General features: G+C 64.9%; 2 protein-coding genes across 3 annotated transcripts; both read right to left on the bottom strand.

The window, feature by feature from the left end:
- Nucleotides 1–342: 342 nt before the first annotated feature.
- On the bottom strand, nucleotides 343–11,410 carry ADISSP (adipose secreted signaling protein). Of its 2 annotated transcripts, none has more exons than XM_074865338.1 (6): nucleotides 11,369–11,410; nucleotides 9,641–9,742; nucleotides 7,403–7,545; nucleotides 5,200–5,338; nucleotides 2,155–2,277; nucleotides 343–887 (listed from the first exon to the last, which is right to left on the bottom strand). In XM_074865338.1, the coding sequence occupies exons 2-6, from the start codon at nucleotides 9,657–9,659 to the stop codon at nucleotides 787–789; spliced, it is 525 nt and encodes a 174-aa protein (XP_074721439.1). In that variant the 5' UTR covers nucleotides 9,660–9,742; nucleotides 11,369–11,410; the 3' UTR covers nucleotides 343–786. The 2 variants fall into 2 exon arrangements, with proteins under 2 accessions (XP_074721439.1, XP_074721440.1); XM_074865339.1 differs by lacking the exon at nucleotides 11,369–11,410 and adding an exon at nucleotides 11,134–11,350.
- A 1,216-nt stretch (nucleotides 11,411–12,626) lies between these two features.
- Nucleotides 12,627–16,832, bottom strand: SPEF1 (sperm flagellar 1). Its single transcript, XM_074864999.1, has 7 exons — nucleotides 16,710–16,832; nucleotides 16,442–16,553; nucleotides 16,149–16,305; nucleotides 14,622–14,670; nucleotides 13,932–13,995; nucleotides 13,655–13,766; nucleotides 12,627–12,982 (listed from the first exon to the last, which is right to left on the bottom strand). Exons 1-7 carry the CDS (start codon nucleotides 16,801–16,803, stop codon nucleotides 12,875–12,877), a joined length of 696 nt encoding a protein of 231 aa, XP_074721100.1. The 5' UTR covers nucleotides 16,804–16,832; the 3' UTR covers nucleotides 12,627–12,874.
- Between the last annotated feature and the right edge of the window lie 1,564 nt (nucleotides 16,833–18,396).

Below are 18,396 nucleotides of genomic sequence, written 5' to 3'. Positions count from 1 at the left end.
CCCCAGCTGAAGTTTATTATTTCCCTCTATAGATTTTTGTACATAAAAACACCCCAAACATACACACAGATGTGTGTATATATATCTATATATTTATATATATATATAGGCACATAAAGCCTCCTGTTGCTTTCGAAACTGAGCCACTTCTGGTCCTGGTACCAGGGCTCTTACCAGGAAAAAACAAAAAAAAAACCCAACAAAAAGAGAAAAAAAAAGAGAAAAAAGCAAACTGGAAGGAGACTGAGACACTGGCTGCAACATGAGGACAAGAACGGGCTCTGCCACAGGGACACCAGCCCCGGGGGCACCAGGGATCCGGCCTCCCCCCCCAGCCCAGCTCAGCTCCGCACACCAGGAGGCAAAATTTCACCCGGGGGGGGCTCAGCCCCCCCCACCCCGAAAACATCCCCTCTCCTGGGGAGGGCTGGGGAGAAAAGCGAGGGGAAAGCAGCAAGAGCGGGTGGAGGCAGCAAGCGGGGCCCTTCCCCGAGGCTCTGGTGAGATGCTCCAGCATTTGGGGAGCCCCCCCTGCGCTTTGGGGACCCCCCTCACCCCCCCGCCCCGAGCCTGCAGCGGGGAGGGGGGGGGAATGCTGCCTGCGTGGTGGCCACAGCCGGGGAGGCCGCAGCTTGCCCCCGGCTCCACGGAGCTGCAGTCCCCCCTCCCAGGACCCACTGCCACCAGTGAGGGGGAGAATTTAGGGGTTTTTGGGTTTTTTTAACTTTTTAAAATTTGAGCTTCGTCCTCAGGAGCTGCGCAGGCCGGGGGGGGGCAAGGCGGGGGTTAGTCGAAGCCGTGCCAGTCACTCTGCTCCGAGTCGTACTCCAGCTCCGCACCAACGCAGCGCACCCCGTCCAGGAGCATCGGCGTGCCGTGGTGCCGGTCTGGGGGGCGGGAGGGGACAGGGACAGAGTTGGGGGGCTGCCACCCCCAGGATGGGGCCGGGGCGGGGCTCGCTTCACCTTTCTGAGAGCCATTTTGGGGAGTTTTCAGGCTCACAGGTGCTTGTCATCCCCCCCCTCCCCGTGGTCCCTGCACAAGGGATGTCGGCACCCGAGGGGGGGGTGGGGGGCGGGGATGTGGGGGGCCCCCAGCTGGGGGGCTGCAGGGCACAGGGGGGCTGGGGTGGGGACAGGGAGGTAGGAGGAGGGTGTCGGGGAGCAAAGTGGGAGACCAGGACCGGCCGCGGGGAAGATGCCGCTGAAAGCAGCCGCTGTGTCACACGAAGCAACAAAACGCGGTGCTAATTAACGACCTCAAATTAGGCAGCAGGGAGGCAAAATAATTAAAATTAAAACCGAGCAGCCGTGGCTGGACAAGAGGAGCAGCCCAGGGGGCTTGGCCACAGCCCCCGGGCTGGGCTGGGGGGACAGGGGGGCAGGGGGTGCAGCACCCCTTCACCGGGGGGGGCCCTACGGCTTCAGCCCCCGAGCTGCAGATTTTCGGGGTGAAAATCATCGGGTTTAGACAATTTCTTAGAAGCGTCCACCAGGTGGGGAACGTCTGCAGCGGCTGAACTGGGAGAGGTGGAGGGAGATGGTTTGGGGAAGGAGGGGGGATGGAGCAGGGCTGGGGGGGCACGGAGCAGGGCTGGGGGGGCACAGGGGGGATGCAGCAGGGGGCTGGGGGGCATGGGGGGGACGGAGAAGAGCTGGGGGGTGCAGGGGGGGATGGAGCAGAGGCTGGGGGGGACGGAGGGACAGAGCAGGGGATGGGAGACGTGAGGGGGACGGAGCAGGGGCTGCGGGGTGCAGCGGGGCTGGAGCAGAGCTGGGGGACACAGGGGGGACAGAACAGGGCTGAGGGGTGCAGGGTGGGATGGAGCAGGGGCTGGGGGGGGACAGAGCAGGGGCTGGGAGACATGGGGGCGGAATGGAGCAGGGGCCAGGGGGTGCAGGGGGGCTGCAGCAGAGCTGGGGGCACAGGGGGGACAAAACAGGGCTGGGGGTTGCAGGGGGGTTGGAGCAGGGGCTGGGGGGGGTGCAGGGAGGGATGGAGCAGGGAACAGGAGACATGGGGTGGACAGAGCAGGGGTCAGGGGGTGCAGGGGGGGCTGGAGCAGAGCCAGGGAACACAGAGGAGGGGAGGACAGAGCAGGGGCCGAAACCCCAGGAAGCGCGTGAGGTCCCTGGGCCACCGGCGGCCCCTTACCCATGACACGGGCCTGGACCACGACCTTGACCCCGGCGCCTTGGCTGAGCTCGCTGGCCAGGACCATCTCCTCCTTCAGCACGCCCTCCCTGTGCGCCGTGTACTCGCACTTCACGCTGTAGCCTGGGGACAGAGACACCCGCGGAGCTGCCACCTTCCTGCCTGCACTTTCTTCCTCCCCTGCCTGCACTTTTCCTGCCCTGCCTGCACCCAGAGGCAGCAGAGCTTTGGGCACGGCTGATTCAGCCCCGTCCCCAGCACCAAGGCGCTGCTGAAGCCTCGCTGGGCTCCGTGTCCCCCCCCACCGTGTCCCCCTCCACCATGTCCCCCCCCACCGTGCCTCAGTTTCCCCGCTCCGTCAGGCGCAGACAAGGCCGCTGAGACGCGGGGAAGCGCCAAAAATAAAGCTCCACAGACACAGCAAATGGTGCTGCGGCCTAAGCAGGCAAACGCCACGGTCGCCCACCAGCCGGGAACACCCAAAATCACCACGTTTTTCTCCTTTTAGAGCAGAGGGGACACAAAAAAACCCCTTGGAGCCCCAAGCTTGGAGAGAGGGGGAGGCTGGCCCCGGCCCCCCAGCGCAGGGGCAGCACTGGCAGGGCGGGGGGAGGCAGTTGTGTTTGATTGGGAGGGAAAAAAGCGCAATGTGAAAATAAATAGAGGCAGAAAATTAAAGCAGCTGCAGAAAGGCATTAGTCAAACCTCGGCGGGGGGGCACGAGCCGCGTGTGAGCGCGTGGCCAGGCAGCCCCCGCAGAGCTTGCAGGGGGGCACCTCGATACGGCACGGGGGGGTGCTGCAGCGGCAGGAAAAGAAAAAAAGGGGAACGGGGGGGTCAAAAAATAAAAGGGGGAAAGGGGGAACGAGAAAAGGAAAAAAGGGGAACGAGAAAAGGAAAAAAGGGGAACGAGAAAAGGAAAAAAGGGGAACGAGAAAAGGAAAAAAGGGGAACAAGAAAAGGAAAAAAGGGGAAAATAAGAGAAATAAAATCATGCAGGCTCCAGAGCCCAGGCAGCCGTCGGCTCCACAAGCTCAGCCCAGGGCTCGGAAGCACCGTGGGGGGACGGAGGAGAGCGAAGCACCTCCAGGCCCCAGGAATTCTCCCGTCTGCTCCCCCCAACCCCCGAGCGTGGGGCCGAGGGGAGCGGAGCTGGGGGCAGGGCAGCGCTTTAGTGCTCCCCCTGAAACAGGGGTGGAAGGAGGGAGAAACCGCAGCAAAATGGGCAACCGGGAGCCCCCTTTTCTCCAGCCCGTGCCCACCCGGCACCTGTCCCGGCCGTGCCAAACCACAGCCCCGAGCCAGGCCCCGGGGCCACTGACAGCACAGGGACAGGACTTGGCCCACAGCCGGGCAAATGTGGCAAGTTCCATCCTTGCACGCAGCCTGAAGCGGAGCCTGGAGGGGAGCCCCACTGCCACCAGCACCCCGAGGACAGACACCAGCCTCCTCTGTGCCCCACCGGGGCGCTTTCGGGTCCCCGGAGGGCTCCTTTCCCCAAAACCTCGGGCGCCAAGCCCAGGCAGTGGGAAGCTTCAAGCAAATAAAGCTCTAAGTGCTTTTCTGGGCCAGGGCCAGCAGCAGCGCGGGAAGAGCCACAGCCCAGCCCTCGCTGGCCACGGCCCCACTGTCGGACCCTGCGCGGCACGGGGGGAGCTGGGGGTGCGGGAAAAGAGCCGCTTGGCTACTGAAGGGGCCAGCACGGCAACAAAGTGCCCCAAGGCACTTCACAGGCCCCTCGGAGCGGATCTCGGGTCCTCAGGACGGCTGTCACCCAGCCCAAGGTGACGCTGGGCTGTCCCTGGCCCTGCTCCCTTCTCCCGTGGATGTGCCAGCAACAAACTGAGCCCAAACCGAGCCCATTTGGAGAGGAGCCTGTCCCTGTCCTTGTCCCCGTCCCCACCGGCCTGCGGGCTCCACTCTGCAAACCCACTGCCCCTCCTCGCCTCCTGCCCTCCCCCAAGCTGAGCTGAACCCACCAGAAACAGCAACCGATGGATGAATATTTGGGGTAAAAGAGCATTTAACCTCTCAGTCGCGGACGATAAGTTACGGAGAGACGCGGGAGGGAGGAACAGCCGCAGGGTCGGGTGTGGGCTGTGACAGAATCGATGGAGCAAGCGGGACAGAGGGCTGGGGGAGCCAGAATGGGGGGGAAGGAGGGAGGGGAACAGCCAGCGGGACCCCCCGTCCTGCCCCCAGCACGGGCTCGGAGGGGGCTGAGCCGCCACAGATCCGGCACAAACCCCACGGCCTGGGTATCGCCTCCACGCCAAGCGCTTACGTTTCATGATATTATTTTCCTTTCCTCTACAAATTAGCAAAAATCTGGGAGGCAGACAGAGCCGTGACCCCCCTTCGGCTCCAGCCTCTTTTTTAGCCAGACCCTCAGCGCAGAGAAAGAGCAGACAGAGCAAGTGCTAAAAATACCAGCGCATCTGGACTCTGTTCAGCAGGTTCCTGGATTAAAATGCCACCAAAGTCGTTCCTCAAGCACGGGGGTCGGGGTCAGCGTCTCCCGGGAGGCGCGGTGGGAACACGGATTCCTTCCCCGTGGGGTAAAAGGCTGAAGGGACGAGCACTGGGACGCGGCCCCGGCAGAAATCCGGCCGCCCTGGGCAGTGCCAGCACCCTCAGGGCTAGCGGGCACAGCAGGACTTGTCCCCAAAGCCCCAGAGGTTGGGGACAGCCCCAGCAGCTTGTCACCCCCCCGCCGTGCTCAGGGGGAGGACGAGGTTTGGGGTCTGGGGACCAGGGGGCTGCGCTTGGTTTGTGCTCCCCATGGGGCCCCGGCGGGAGCCAGACACCCCCCGTCACCCCCATGGGCACTTCGGGGTATGGCTGGGCCTGGCAGCACCCCCCAGGGCCTGGGTAATGCGCCCCCCGCCCCCCCGTTGCTGCTCACCCCTTGCCCGCTGCATCAAAGCAAAGGCAGGGTCTGGGACCCAGCACAGAGACTGCTGTGGGGATAAAGGGGAGACAAGGAGGGGGACAGAGAGGGGGATGAGGGGGGAAAAAACGGGGTGATAAAGGGGGGGAGCTTACCTTCTGGCAGGGGGGTGATGCCGATGACTCTGAGGTTGAGGCTGGGGAGGGGAACGGCACAAACGTCCTTCCCCAGCCTTTGCACTGGGGGCAAGAGGAACGTGATCTCGTACTTGTGGAGGATCTTCAGGAATCCCACCTGCAAGGGGGGGGACAGGACACGGTGGGGGTCAGGCCGTGCCTTGGGTGGGCACCGACCCACATCATCCCACCCTGGGGACCCACCAGGCATCCGGCACCCGAGAGCTCGGGGGGGGGGGGGGGGCTGTTTCCTAAATAATTGGGAAAAAGGTAACAAACATCTGTTTTGGCCTAACGAAGCAAGCAGCAAAAATAACCAATTCTGGGCAAAGCCCCCGGGAACAACCACCCTTCAGTGCTGTGGGAGCAGAGAGCGATTTCCCCAGCGTAAAGCGAAGGCACCCGGCGGCCGTTTCACGCCCGGAGGTTTCCACAAGCCGCTACAATGAAACCCGGAGCCTTTGCAGAGCCGGGTCCGTCTCCATCACGCTCAGAAAAAGCCATTTTGGGCCATTTCCACGCTGCAAACCACCCCCCTGCAGCACAACCCAGAGCTCAGACAGGATTCAGGCCAGCTGAGAGGGCCCAATCCCTCCTGGGGATGTGGGGTACCCCCCAAACTCACAGGGAACCCCCTGACAAGCCCTGCCACGGGCACAGCTCATCCAGGCACCCTCAGTTTTCCGTGCTGCTCCAGGCTGCCCCACAACCACTCCGTAAATCCATATTTATAGATATTTGTGTGTGTATTTATCTGTCACCCCGAGATGTAAAACCCATGAGCAGCCCCAAGGCATCACGGCAACACAGAAACGACCACAGGCAGCTTTAAGGCCGCGCGGAAAAATATTTGGGACTGACGCTAAAAAGCTTTTTCTCCGTAGGGGAGAGGGTGAGGGTCTCCTCCTGCCTCTGAGACACGTGGCGGGGTGCAGGGCGCACCCCAGAGCTGTGTGGTTAAATGTGTCCCCCCCGTTCCTTCCCTCCTCCCCGAGAGGCACGTGCAGTGCCGGGGCGCCCGCGGCACGCTGCACGGCACGGGTGGGGAAAAATAATAACAGCCACCCACAGCTCAGCAATCGCTGAGCAATTTCTTGCCGTTTTGAGGGCGATCACCCATCATCCGCCCGATACAAATCTCTGACTCAGAGCTGGGAGTTTCAGGTGGCTCTGTCGCTCGCAGCACCAGAGCGAGCTGGCCCAGGGGGTTGTTTCTCAGGAGAAAAGAGGTTGGGAAGGAGGGGGAGGCTGTGGGCCAGGTGGAGTGGCCACCAGAAAGTGGCTCCAGGCAGAGGACTGGCAACCTGCACCTCCGGGTCATTGCCAAGGGGCCTGTCTTGCCCCCAGACCCCGCTGCGGGCACGGGGCTGGAGGGGAGCGAGGAGAAGGCACAGCACTGCTGGGGCGCAGGGGGAGACCCAGCTCAGCCCTGAACCCCCAAAACAGGGCCAGAGGGGACAGTGCCACGTCCCCCCCAAAACAGGGGCAGAAGCGACGGTGCCACGTCCCCCCCAAAACAGGGGCAGAAGCGACGGTGCCACGTCCCTGTTCCCCCCAAACAGGGCGTAGCAGGACCAGTGGGTCCCCCAGGACCCTGCCAAGACCAGGCTCTGCTGCTCATCACCCCACCAGACCCCCATTTCCAGAGGGGGCCCGTGTCCCACCCCCAGCCTGCGGGATCTGGGCCTGACAGCCCCACAAATGCTGCCCAGATCAGGCAGCAGCAACACGGCCCAGGGGCGCCACCCCAGCCCCTCAGCCGGCCCCAAACCTGCCACCCCCACCACTGGCAGAGGCTGGATGCAGCTGCAGGAATTGGGGCTAAACGGGTAAATCATCACGTTTATACCTGGTGTCCCCAGGAGCATCACAGCCACCCGCAGGGAAAGACCTGGGTTCTTGGGGTGCTCCCAGTGCCCCCCCACCAAGTACACCAGGGGGAAGTGGGACCAGAAACCCCCCCAGATCTGAGAACTGTAATGGAGACAGAGCGATGCCCGGAGGGGCAGCGATGGAAACCTCCCCAGAGCGGGCACGAGCTGTGGGCAGCAGGAGCCCCACAGCTCAGGGGCCACAACAGGCAGTGCTGAGGGGGTTCACCCACTCCCCCAGCACAGACTGAGAGCTCAGGGTGGCACTGGGGACCCCCCCCGCCACCTCCTCCTCGTCCCCCAGCTCCCACCTTGACGAGGAAGCTGCCGTCCTTCTCCTGCGTCACCATCACCGCCGAGTCGTGGAGTTTCTCATCGAAGCGCACGTGGCCGTGGGCCCCCTCGGCAGGTTGGTTGGGGGCGAAGCGCACGCCCCCCCCCTTCGCCTTGCTGCCTGCGCAGGAGGGATGAAAGGACAGAGCCCAGCGTCACCCCCAAACCCCGTCCCCAGCTCCGTGTCCCCCCCGCAGCCCCCAGGGATGGACTGAGGCCAGAGCATCACCAGAGACAGATGGGATTCCCCAGTTCCCCCCCTTCCCCTTTCTCATTTCAGAAAGGCCCCACGGGCTAGGGAGGGGGCACGTGGCCACCGGTGACCAGTGGCCACAGGGAGCTCGCCCTTTGAGCAGGGGGGAGAGCAGGGGCCTGCCACCAGCCGACATCCAGAGGTCCCATCCATCCCCCCAGGCTCGCTCCCGTGATTTTCGCAGCTCAAATGGAGACGGGGAGAGGACACGGGTGGGACAAGGACACCTTCCCTGGGGAAGGGCTCCCACCCCCCCAGGGGGTTGGGCAGGGCTCTCCATGTTGGGGAGCAAACCCTACAGTGCCCCGGGGAGACCCAAAAATGCCACGGTGAGGACAGGCACCTGCCTGGGGACACCGAGGTCCCCGCGGCCGGCAGGAGCCCGCAGAGCCACAAACAAAAAGCTCTCTGGGGACTTCCAAGAAAAAATAGCCGCTCCTCTTCCTCCTCCTCCTCAGCATGCCCCAAGAAACCCCCCGGTCCGGCTGCCGATTGCATCCATCTGGCAGCGGCTGGGAGCAGATTGTCGGCTCCTTAAAGAAAAGGCTCTTTGTGCCTCAGCAGGCTGGAAACGCCGGAGATTTAATAACCGGGTATTGTTCAGCCGGAACAGCTCGGCAGAAATCCCTTCCCCGCGCGCAGGGGGAGACTCAGGCGCTCGCAGCTGCACGTGGCCACGGTGGGGGGACGCAGATGGGACCCTCCCCACGCCGGGGCACGGCCACCACGCACGCGGTGACGAGGTCCCAGCCCGATTCCTGTCAGGAATCCCAATGCCAGCGCAGGGCTCGGAGGAGCTGAGCCCTGACGCCTGCCGGGAGCGCGGTGGGGAAAAGCTCAAATAGTTCGTCACACGGCGTTGGGAGAAGCCTGGGAAGATGCGTAGCTCCTGGGGGCAAGCGTCTGCGGAGGGCACCCAGCCATTGGCCTCGGCTAGCCCCCTCGGCGTGGCTGAAGACCCTCGGGAGGTGGGAGGAAGATGAAGGTGGCAGCCGTCATGGGAAGCGGGTCACCCGCCAGCACGCATCCTGGTGACCTCGCACTGCACCGAGCCCCCGTCCTGGCTCGGGGTGGGGGGTGACAGGGACTGTCCTCGCCCAGGAAGGAAGGGACAGACCCGGGCGGGTGACGGTGGCACCTCCACAGCGCCAGGTGCGTGGGGCAGAGACACCCACCCACACCAGGAGCCGGCCGGCATGGAAATTTTGGGGGGGGGGGGGGGGGGGGGGCGGCAGGGGGGCAAAATGCAGTTGTGCATCCTGCACACTGCCGGCAGCGAGGGGAGGCACAGGCAGAGGTACAGGCAAAGGTACAGGCAGAAAATCACCCAGAGCTAGAGCGTTTTATCTCGAGTCCCACCGCAGCCATGGCAAAAGGGTCACCGGGCGCGGCGGCCGCCAGAGCGGGCGTACAAAGGGAGATGAAATCACGCCCAGCAGCAGCACAAAGAGCCTCTTCGGTCTTTGTCTCGGCGCAGCGGAGAGCCGGGCGCTGCCAAGTGGCCTTTTGGGGGCTTTTCAGGGTCCCCCCCCACCCCAGCACCAACAAAGCTCCGGCTCCCCGCGCCCGGCACCACCGGAGTTTTTTGAGGAAGCAGACGGGATCTGGGAGAGACCCAGCACCCATCGCCTCCCGCAGCAGCTCTGCCCGGGGAGGGGGGTGCCGGGGATTTTATTGATCACCGGAGGGGGGGCACCGCGGCTGAGTCCCCACCCTGCCGCAAGCCCCCTCAGCTCACAGAAAAGGAGGGGTGACATCCCCCCAGTCCGCCACAGCTGCTCGTCTGCTCCCCGGGCAGGCAGCCGGCAGCTCCAGGCAGCCCCCCCATCCCTGCCTGCAGGCAGAGGGGACTCCCCCAGGAAGGAGCATCAAACTCAGAGACTGGCCTCGCATCGGGGCAGGGAGCCCAGGGAGGGGGCGAGGGGTGGGTAGGCAGGTTGTGGGGGGGCTACCTGGGACTCACCCTTGCCGGCAGTAGCCATGTGTTCCCACAGCGCTCGTCCTTGCCGAAACTTCAAAGGCACGGGCCGGAGGCCATGGTGCGGGGCCGCTGCTGCGCGCCGAGCTGGGGAGGGAACAGGCAGGGTTAGGCAGGGACAGGCAGAACGTCTAGCCGGGTGCCAAGGCCCAGGCGAGCACCGTGGCCACGACGCCGACACCACACGGCACCGCGCGGCTGCGACTCCGGCACCGCTCCGGCACCGAGCTGCCGGGGAGGAGCCTGCCTGCGGCTCAGGGGCGTCAGGCAGCGGCGGGCAGCAGCGGGCAGCACGCCCAGGCCTGCACCCAGCCCTGCCCCGAGGTGCGACGGGCACAGGCAGGGCGGGCGCAGCACGACGGGCAGCCCCTCTGATGGCTTTTGGGGGTAACGCCGCCAGCAACCCCCCAGCCAGCCCCAGGGTGGGCACTTGCTCCCCACACACACCAAGCCACCAGAGCTGGGTTGGGGGTCACAGGGCTCACACCCGCCCCCCAAAACCCACCCGGAGGCTGAGGGTCTGACACCCCAAAGACTCCTGTGATGGAGGCTGAGGCTTAAAACTCCTCCCTGGGGCTCAACCAGCCCCGTGGCCATGGGACCCCAAAATTGGGCTAGTAACCCCGCCGGGCAGCTGGTCCCAGCGCTGGGCACCCCAGGGAGCCAGCAGTAGGAGGCAGGTGCCCAAAACGGCCCCGTCAGCAGCCCAGCCTGCCGAGCACAGGGAAAATCATGGAAAAAAGCATCAACGTCAGCCTTGGGGGAAAATAAAATTTTAAAAAGCGAAGCTGAAAGGGCAGGGAGCCTCTCCAGAGGCTTGGGGGGGCTGGGGAGGGGGGCCACAGACCCTCACCACGGCCCCCACACCCCACCCTGCTGCTGCCTGAAGGCGAGATGACCGAGGCTGGAAAAAAGCTGGGAAGGAAAAGCCCAGGATTTGGGGGTGCCCCTGGGGAGCGCAGGGTGGGGGGAGACCCCAGGACAGGGTCCGGCTCCCTAGAAAGGGTGCGGGGGGGATCACAGGCAAGCGCCCCCCCCCCCGAGCAGGGGCAAAGCGTGGGGACAGTGGCAGGGACACTCGGGGACCGGGGAGGGGCGGCGGGGGCACCGCACCCCAGGGGCAAACATGGGCCCCACCGGCTCCCCGTGCCCTTGAGGGGATCAAGGACGCCCCCCGGCTGCAGCCCCGGGGGGGTGGGCACCCCACGGAGCCCACCGACAGACCCACACACACACAAACACACACACACACACCCCGGCACCCTGGGCAGTGGGTCCCCAGCGCTCAGCGCCCCGCCCCCAGGGCTCCCCGGTACCCCGAGGCCGTGAAGGAGGCGGCGGCGGGGCTGACGCACACCGAGCCGCGCTGGGTGGCCCCAATCTGCCTCCGCCATCACCCGCGTGGCCCCGGTCCCCGCCACGCGTGGGTGTAGGCACCCCCCCACACCCCCCCGACACACCGTGTTTTCACCCCTCACCGGTGCTTGCACGAGGGGACGCGGGGATGGGCCCCCGGCCTCAGGGCTCCCCTCTGCGAAATGGGCCAGCGACCGGGCGAGCGTCTTGTCCCAGCCCAGCGGGAGACCGGGGCGGTTCCACCGGGAGGGAGCAACGTGGGGAGAGGGGAGGGGGGGAGAAGCCGCAGCCCCGGGGACGGGGAAGCCCGGGGGGTCCCTCTCCGGCCCCGCTGCCCCCGTCCCCCCCTTCACTCACCCCCGACCGGTGCGTCCCGGGCGCCGCCGCGCCACCCGCTCCCCGCTTCCCACTACCGGGACACGCCCCCCTCCCTCCCATTGGCCCCGACACACCCTCCGCCACTCCTATTGGTCCGTCCTCTCATCGGTCACGCCCCCCAGGCCACGCCCCTCGGCTGCGGCTTCCCGAGCAGCCCCGCGGGGTCGTCTCTAAGGGGCGGGACTGTCGCTAAGGGGCGTGGCGAAGGACCTGGGCAGCCAATAAGAGACGAGCGCGCACGGTTGGGGCCGAGGGGAGGAGGGGGGACACCTGCCCGGGCCCCCCGTCTCTGGGCGATGCGGTTGCCACGGCAACTTGTCATTGCCTGACAATTTTTGCTCATCAGACCCCAATTTCGGAGATGCGACACCTCGGGTCGGGCCGGCGCTGAGAAGCCAAAAAGTGGGGGGGAAAGGGCTGGGAAACCCCCCGTGAAAAAAAACTCATTTTTGGGTTATTTTTAATAAAAAAACCGACAAAACAGTAAAACCCAGCACCCAAAGGGGACGGTGAGGATGGGGGGAGCTGGCTGTCAGGCGCCGAGGGTGGGAAAGGCAGCTGGGACACGTCCCCACTGGGAAAACACTGCCAATTCCTTCCAAAAAATCACGTCCTGGGAATGATGGGGGGGGGGGCGGGCAGCGGGGTCCCCCCCCACGCAGGAAGAGCCGCCCCCCGTGGGGGAGCAGGGTCAGGGCTCACTCAGTCCCAGGGGACAGGCAGGGCTGGGTGTCACCAGAGGGGACACAGCCCACCTCAGGGGGCTATACTGTGTGTTGTCCCCACTCAAATTCCTGCAGCCCCCCCCCCCTCCCCCGACTTGGCCGTGGCCTCCAGATTCTACAACGCTTAAAAAGTGGGGGGTCTTGCTCCCCGTGACACTGAGCACGGCTTGGCACGCAGCCACGCGTTGGAAAAAACAACCGTTTTTTACCCTAAAAAGGCCGCAGGTGACTCAGGTGCAGGGAAGGTTGTGCCCAGAGTCACCCCCAGGGGCATCTCCCCATGGCTGGGTGCTGACGGGAGGAAAGGGGGGGCACTGCCGGGTACCCCCACCCCACAGCCGGGCCTGCACCAAAACGTGGATTTTCTCCGAGATTACAAAATTGAAGAGATTTGGGGAAAGGATTAAATCCCAGGCTCCCGTCCAGCCAGCCCAGCTGCGTCCCCACGCCGCCAAATAAATGTCCCCGGGCTGGGGCAGCCTCGCAGGGAGGTCTCCAAGCCATGACCCAGCTTTTTAATTATTAATTATTATTAATTACCCACGCGCAAGGCAAAGACTGGAGCCGCGGTAACAGGGGCGGGGGGGTCGCCGAGGTGGGCACGGGGGTTTGTGCACATCAGCGTTTGTCTCTTCTGCCTTTTGGCCTTGAGAGTCTGGGAAACTGGGGCAACTGGGAGGTGCTGGGATGGCTCTTCCAGCTCAGCGGGAGCTCCCGGGGGGGGGACAGGCGGCGGTGGAGGGGGGGTGTGAGGGTCCGCTCACCGCTGGGGGCTCTGGGCTTCCCGCAGCCGCCGGCTGAGGTCATCGATCCGCACGTTCTTGAGGCGCAGCAGCTGCTCCAGCCTCCCCACCTTCAGCTGCAGGATCTGAGGAGAGACCCCCCCACACCCCCACACCTTGGTTTTTGGGGGGTGGGAAGCACATTCATCCACCAAGAGGGGCTCCAGGGTGAGGGGGGGGGGCTGGGGTCTGCCAGCAGCAAGGATGGGGAGGGATGGGGGGACGGGGAACTCGGGGCCAGGCTGCTGGAGTCACCGAGAGGCATCAGCCACCTTTTACCGTGGGGGAAACTGAGGCAGGTGAGCGTTGGCAACAGATTTTTAGCTCCCACACCCCACATCGAGCTAATACTCCCCCAAAATGTGGCCTGGGAGATCCCAGCTCCCCACCAGGCCCCGGTGACAACTCTTACCACCTGAGATGTCCCACAGGATCCCCTCCTCTCTTTCAAAATTTTACATTTCCAGCAGAAAAGCCGCGTTTTAGGCCAGAGAGAGCCGCTGCCCTGGCTCGGTGCTGAGTGAAGCTCCCTTTCAGAAATCACCCACTGCCCGGAGCCTTTCCAGCAGCCCTGGGGTGGTGCAGGGACCCCGGCAAAGCCACCGCGGGTGCCACCAGCGCCAGGTATGGGCACAGGAGCAGCCCAGGAGGTTGATGGCACCGAGCAAACAGCTGTTTGGGCCGTGGCGGACGCATGGGGAGGCGAGATGAGCGCGGCCCTGCCTCGGTGCTGCCCCGGGGAGGGCGGGCGGGCTCACCTGGATGGTCTCCTGCGCCAGGAGCAGGGCCTGTTCCCTCTCTGCCAGCTGCAGGTGGCCAGTGCCATCCCCCGGCGCAGCCTGGGCACAGCCAGGGCAACTCTTCTTCCCCCTGGACCAGGAAAAACAACACCGGGACAATAATTGACACCTCCTGCAGCTCACCCAGCTGTGAGTGTCCTGACCCACACACCCCTGTGGCACAGGGCCCGCCCCCCAGACGCCCAGAGCCCCTCAAGAAGCCCCCCAGGAGGGGCAGGTCCCCAGCAGCCCTTACCCCGCAGCCCTGGGAGACTCGTGGGTGCAGCCCCCTCCCACGTCGCTCCTCACCTTCAAGTAGCCTGCAAAACACAGCGCGTCTGCCCAAACAGCACTGCCCCCCCCACCCCTGCGGGGACACCCCCCCAGGGCTGGCCAGGGTCATTATTTGGGTGCCCCAGCACAAGGCAAGGCTGTGGGTGTCACCCTCCAGGGACCAGAAAGGTCACAGTTCAGGGTTTGGGGTCACATGTTTGGAGTCATGGTTTTGGGTTTGGAGTCACAGTTTGGGGTCACAGTTCGGGGTTTGGGGTCACAGTTTGGGGTTCAGAGTCATGGTTTGGGGTCTGGAGTCATGGTTCAGGGTTCAGAGTCACAGTTCAGGGTTTGGGGTCACAGTTTGGGGTCACAGCTTGGGGTTTGTGGTCACAGTTCGGGGTTTGGGGTCACGGTTCAGGGTTTGGGGTCACAGTTTGGGGTTTGGGGTCACGGTTTGGGGTTTGAGGTCACAGTTTGGGGTCACAGTTTGGGATTTGGAGTCACGGTTTGGGGTTTGAGGTTACAGTTTGGGGTCACGGTTTGGGGTCACAGTTCGGGGTTTGGGGTCACGGTTTGGGGTTTGGGTCACAGTTTGGGGTTTGGACCCGGGGAGCCCACAGCATGGCCGAGATGGGACCCCCCTTCCCACCGCGCTGCGTAGGGGCCCTACCCGTCTCCAGGTAGCTGACCTCTCCCAGCGCTGCCCGTACGCCCGCCTCCTGCGCCCAGAAGAAGGAGAACCCCATCACGCCTGGCCACGAGCCGTGCGTCGCCCCGCGGGTGAGCCCACAAACAGCCCCCTGGGCAGGGAGGGGGGCCTGGCTGGGTCCCAGCCTCAGGAGAAGGGGGGACATGGTACCCCAGCCTGCCCGGCACATCTCCGAGCGGTGCTGGGGCTCGAGGGCCAGGGGAGTAGCGGGGTGGGGGGTTCGCTCCCGGGAGCAGGGTGTTCCCAGTGCCACGTTCCAGCCCGAAGGCAGGGCTGGGATCCATCTGCCTCCACTCCTGCCCGCTTCCCGCAGCGAATTCCTCCCCTGCCCCGCACCCCAGGTCCATCATCCTCCTCTCGCACCGCAAGGACAGTCATGGGCTGAGGGTTTGCTCAGGGCAGGAGAGGAGGCAGCAGCTGCTGCCAGCCCCAGCCTGGAGCCGAACACTCAGCACATGCTGCCGAGCCCCCTGCGAGCCCCAACACCCTCACACGAGCAGGGAGCACAGCCAGGAGGATGGGTGGGTGATGGAGACGGTGTCCCCTCTCCTCCTGGCTCACAGCAGCTCCTCCGGGGCCAAGTCAAGGCTGTGGAGGAGCGAGTGGGACTGTGACACCCCCACCCCGGCTCTGCCCATGCCAGGGGCTCCCCTGTACCCCACTGCACTTCCTGGCGGAGCCACAGGTGGGGAGACAGCAGCGGGATCCTCGTGGTGAGGAGGAATCACAGAATCCCGGAAACATTGAGGTTGGAAAAGCCCTTGAAGCTCCTCCAGCCCAACCATGAACCTCACCCTGACCGTTCCCAACTCCACCAGATCCCTCAGTGCTGGGTCAACCCGACTCTTCAACCCCTCCAGGGATGGGGACTCCCCCCCTGCCCTGGGCAGCCCATTCCAACGCCCAACAACCCCTTCTGCAAAGAAATCCTTCCTAAGAGCCAGTCTGACCCTGCCCTGGCGCAGCTTGAGGCCATTCCCTCTTGGCCTGCCGCTGGTTCCTTGGCTCAAGAGACTCATCCCCCCTCTCTGCACCCTCCTTTCAGGCAGTTGCAGAGGGCCATGAGGTCTCCCCTCAGCCTCCTCTTCTCCACACTAAACCCCCCCAGTTCCCTCAGCCGCTCCCCATCAGACCTGTGCTCCAGACCCTGCACCAGCTCCGTTGCCCTTCTCTGGACACGCTCGAGTCATTCAATGGCCTTTTTGGAGTGAGGGGCCCAAAACTGAACCCACTCATCGAGGGGCGGCCTCACCAGTGCCAAGTCCAGGGGTAAGATCCCTTCCCTGTCCGAAGAGGTGCTCAGCGGGCAAAGTGATGCCCATGAGGACGTCTGGGGCTCAGCTGGGCCCTGCTGGCCCTGCCCTGATGACACTGATCTCTCTGCGGGGCAGCTACTTGCCCTCGTCACTCTCCAGCCCATAGCACATGGCACCAACACGCAGGATGCAGCACAGCGGGTGCCCCCCGTTCCCCCCAGGCCCTGCTAACCTGCCCTGGGCCAGGCAGCGCCTTGTTCTGCTTCTGCTTCTCCTCGATTTTCTGGCGCAGCAGGAGCAGCACCTGCTCCACCGCGCCCGGCCGGCACTGCACAACCTGCCGCATCACCTCACCTGGGACGGAGAAATTCAGCTTCCTCAGCACCTTCCTAAAAGTAGAGCCAAATGAGCACCCAGCGGGGCAGGGGGGTGGCACCCCACTTCCCGCAGCACCCTTAGCTCTGGCCCAGCTGGTCCCCCCCAGCCAGGACAAAATGGGGACACTGGTGGGGGGGGGGGGTGTACCTGTTGAGATGGCCCCAGTTGGCGAGTTTTTGGGGTGTGGAGCTGGCAGGCACGTAGCTGTGCAGCTGCACCATGGAGGGGAAGAAGAACTTCACCACCTCGGCTGCCAGCACTGGGGGAGGAGAGGAGGAGCGAGGCTGGGGGCAGCGGGCACCCCGCACCCCCCACCCCGGGCCCACTGCAGCCTAGGCCCAGCCGCAGGCCCGGTCCCCCCGCCCAGGCCCGTCCCGCCAGTCCCCTCGCCCCAGGTCCATCCCCCCCGTCCCACCCCCGTCGCTGAAGTCCCGGGCAATGTTCCTGCGTGGCCGGGAGAGCGGCACAGCGTCCAGCCAGCCGTAGAGGGCCCGCAGCTCGCCCGCCATGCAGCCTGCTCCGGGCCGCGTCCCGCCGCCATGGCAACGGGCCGCGGGGCATGCTGGGAGCGGGGGGGCCTGAGCGATGGGGGGGCCCTGAGAGATGGGTGACTGGGAGGCCTCTGAGCTATTGGGGGGGCCCTGAGTGATGGGAGGAGCTCTGATCTATGGGGGGGGTCACTGAGCTATGGGGGGGCCGGGGGGCTCTGAGCAATGGGGGACTGGGAGTCTGGGGGGGCTCTGAGCAATGGGGGGACACTGGGGGTCCCGAGCAATGGGGGCCTGCGGGGGCTCTGAGCAGTGGGGGGGGTGTCTAGGGGGTGCATGACCAGGTTGAGGGAGCCTGTGAGCAATGGGGGGAGCAGGACCACGGTGCGGGGAGCCCTGAGCTACGGGGAGGCCCTGGGGGAGGCCAGATGCAATGGGGGAGGCCCTGGGGGTGCTGACACTACAGCAAGGGGGTCCCTGAGCAATGGGGAGGGCTCTAGGGGGGCCAGGACCAGGCCAACGGGGGCCACAAGCAGTGGGGATGGCCAGGGGGGGGCCCTGTCACCCACCAGCAAGGAGGACCCTGAGCAAGGGGGGGTCCCCGCTCTGGGAGGCTGCAGGGAGGAGGATCCCGAGATGGTCCCATGGTGGACCCCAATGTGGCAAGGGGGCCCCGGCTCCCAGTCTGGGCTAGAGACCAGCTCGAGGCCTTGCCCTTGGCACTGGGCACTCCAGGCACTGCCTCCTGGGGGGCAGCTGGGGGGGCCACTTCCAGGGGACGGGCACTGGAGCTGGGATGGACATGGGAGCTGGGATGGATGGACAGCAGAACTGGGATGGATGGACAGTAGAACTGGGATGGGCACCAGAACTGGGACAGGCACCAGAACTGGGACGGACCCTTCTCAGGGGTGAAAACCCTCCCTGGGATGGACACCATGGGTGGGATGGACATCTTAGAGGAGAAGGACATCTTAGATGAGAAAGACAGAGGAGAAGGACATCTTAACTGGGACAGACACCATAGATGGGGTGGACACCAGAGCTGGGACGAACATCTCAGCTGGGACAGCCCCTTCCCCCCGATACCACCAGCACAGCCCTCCCCGCCCGGCACAGGGCCACCAGTAGAACCAGCCCCGTTTGAGGGTGGGCAGCGAGGACTCCCAGGATGCCGGCACCGCAGTCACCCAGACAGTAGCCCCTGGACCCACTGGCCCGGGGCTCCTGCAGCCAGGCGGTGCGGGGTTGGTGCCACAGCCCTGGCCCGCCGTGGGGCTGCTCCAAGCAGGAACGGGCAGGAACGGGCAGATTACGGCGCTGTGGGCAGCGAGACGCTGGCGACGCTGATAAACCCCATCTGTGGCTCGGTCCCTGGTGAGGTGGGACACGGACAGTGTGGGGACGGCTCCCGCTGATGGGGCTGTTTATCCACCGCCCGCTCGCTCCCTTCCCCGGCCCCAGGAGCAGCCCGGGGGCTCCGTGCCTCAGTTTCCCCACCCTGTCCCTTTTCTCGGCCACAGCAGCTGCACAAAGGGGGTCTGGCGGGGTTTCGCTCCTGGTTTACTTCTCACCGCAGATAAAAGTGACCTGAAAGGGTTTATTTTTAGCCAA

This window comes from Strix uralensis, chromosome 4, assembly GCF_047716275.1.
Source record: "Strix uralensis isolate ZFMK-TIS-50842 chromosome 4, bStrUra1, whole genome shotgun sequence".
Lineage (NCBI taxonomy): Eukaryota > Metazoa > Chordata > Aves > Strigiformes > Strigidae > Strix > Strix uralensis.
The sequence above is the reverse complement of the archived record's forward strand: the minus strand, read 5'-3'. Positions and strand labels throughout refer to the sequence as shown.

Coding starts and splice junctions, on each gene's coding strand:
- ADISSP (XM_074865338.1), bottom strand. Junction 5,339..7,402: donor ACGGCAGCTTCCTCGTCAAG/GTGGGAGCTGGG, acceptor CCCCCCTTGCAG/GTGGGATTCCTGAAGATCCT. Junction 2,278..5,199: donor CATCACCCCCCTGCCAGAAG/GTAAGCTCCCCC, acceptor CTCTGTCCCCAG/GCTACAGCGTGAAGTGCGAG.
- SPEF1 (XM_074864999.1), bottom strand. CDS start 16,803: ATGGCGGGCGAGCTGCGGGCCCTCTACGGCTGGCTGGACGCTGTGCCG. Junction 13,996..14,621: donor GGTCAGCTACCTGGAGACGG/GTAGGGCCCCTA, acceptor TGTGTTTTGCAG/GCTACTTGAAGGTGAGGAGC. Junction 12,983..13,654: donor TGGCGCAGGAGACCATCCAG/GTGAGCCCGCCC, acceptor GTCTCTCCTCAG/ATCCTGCAGCTGAAGGTGGG.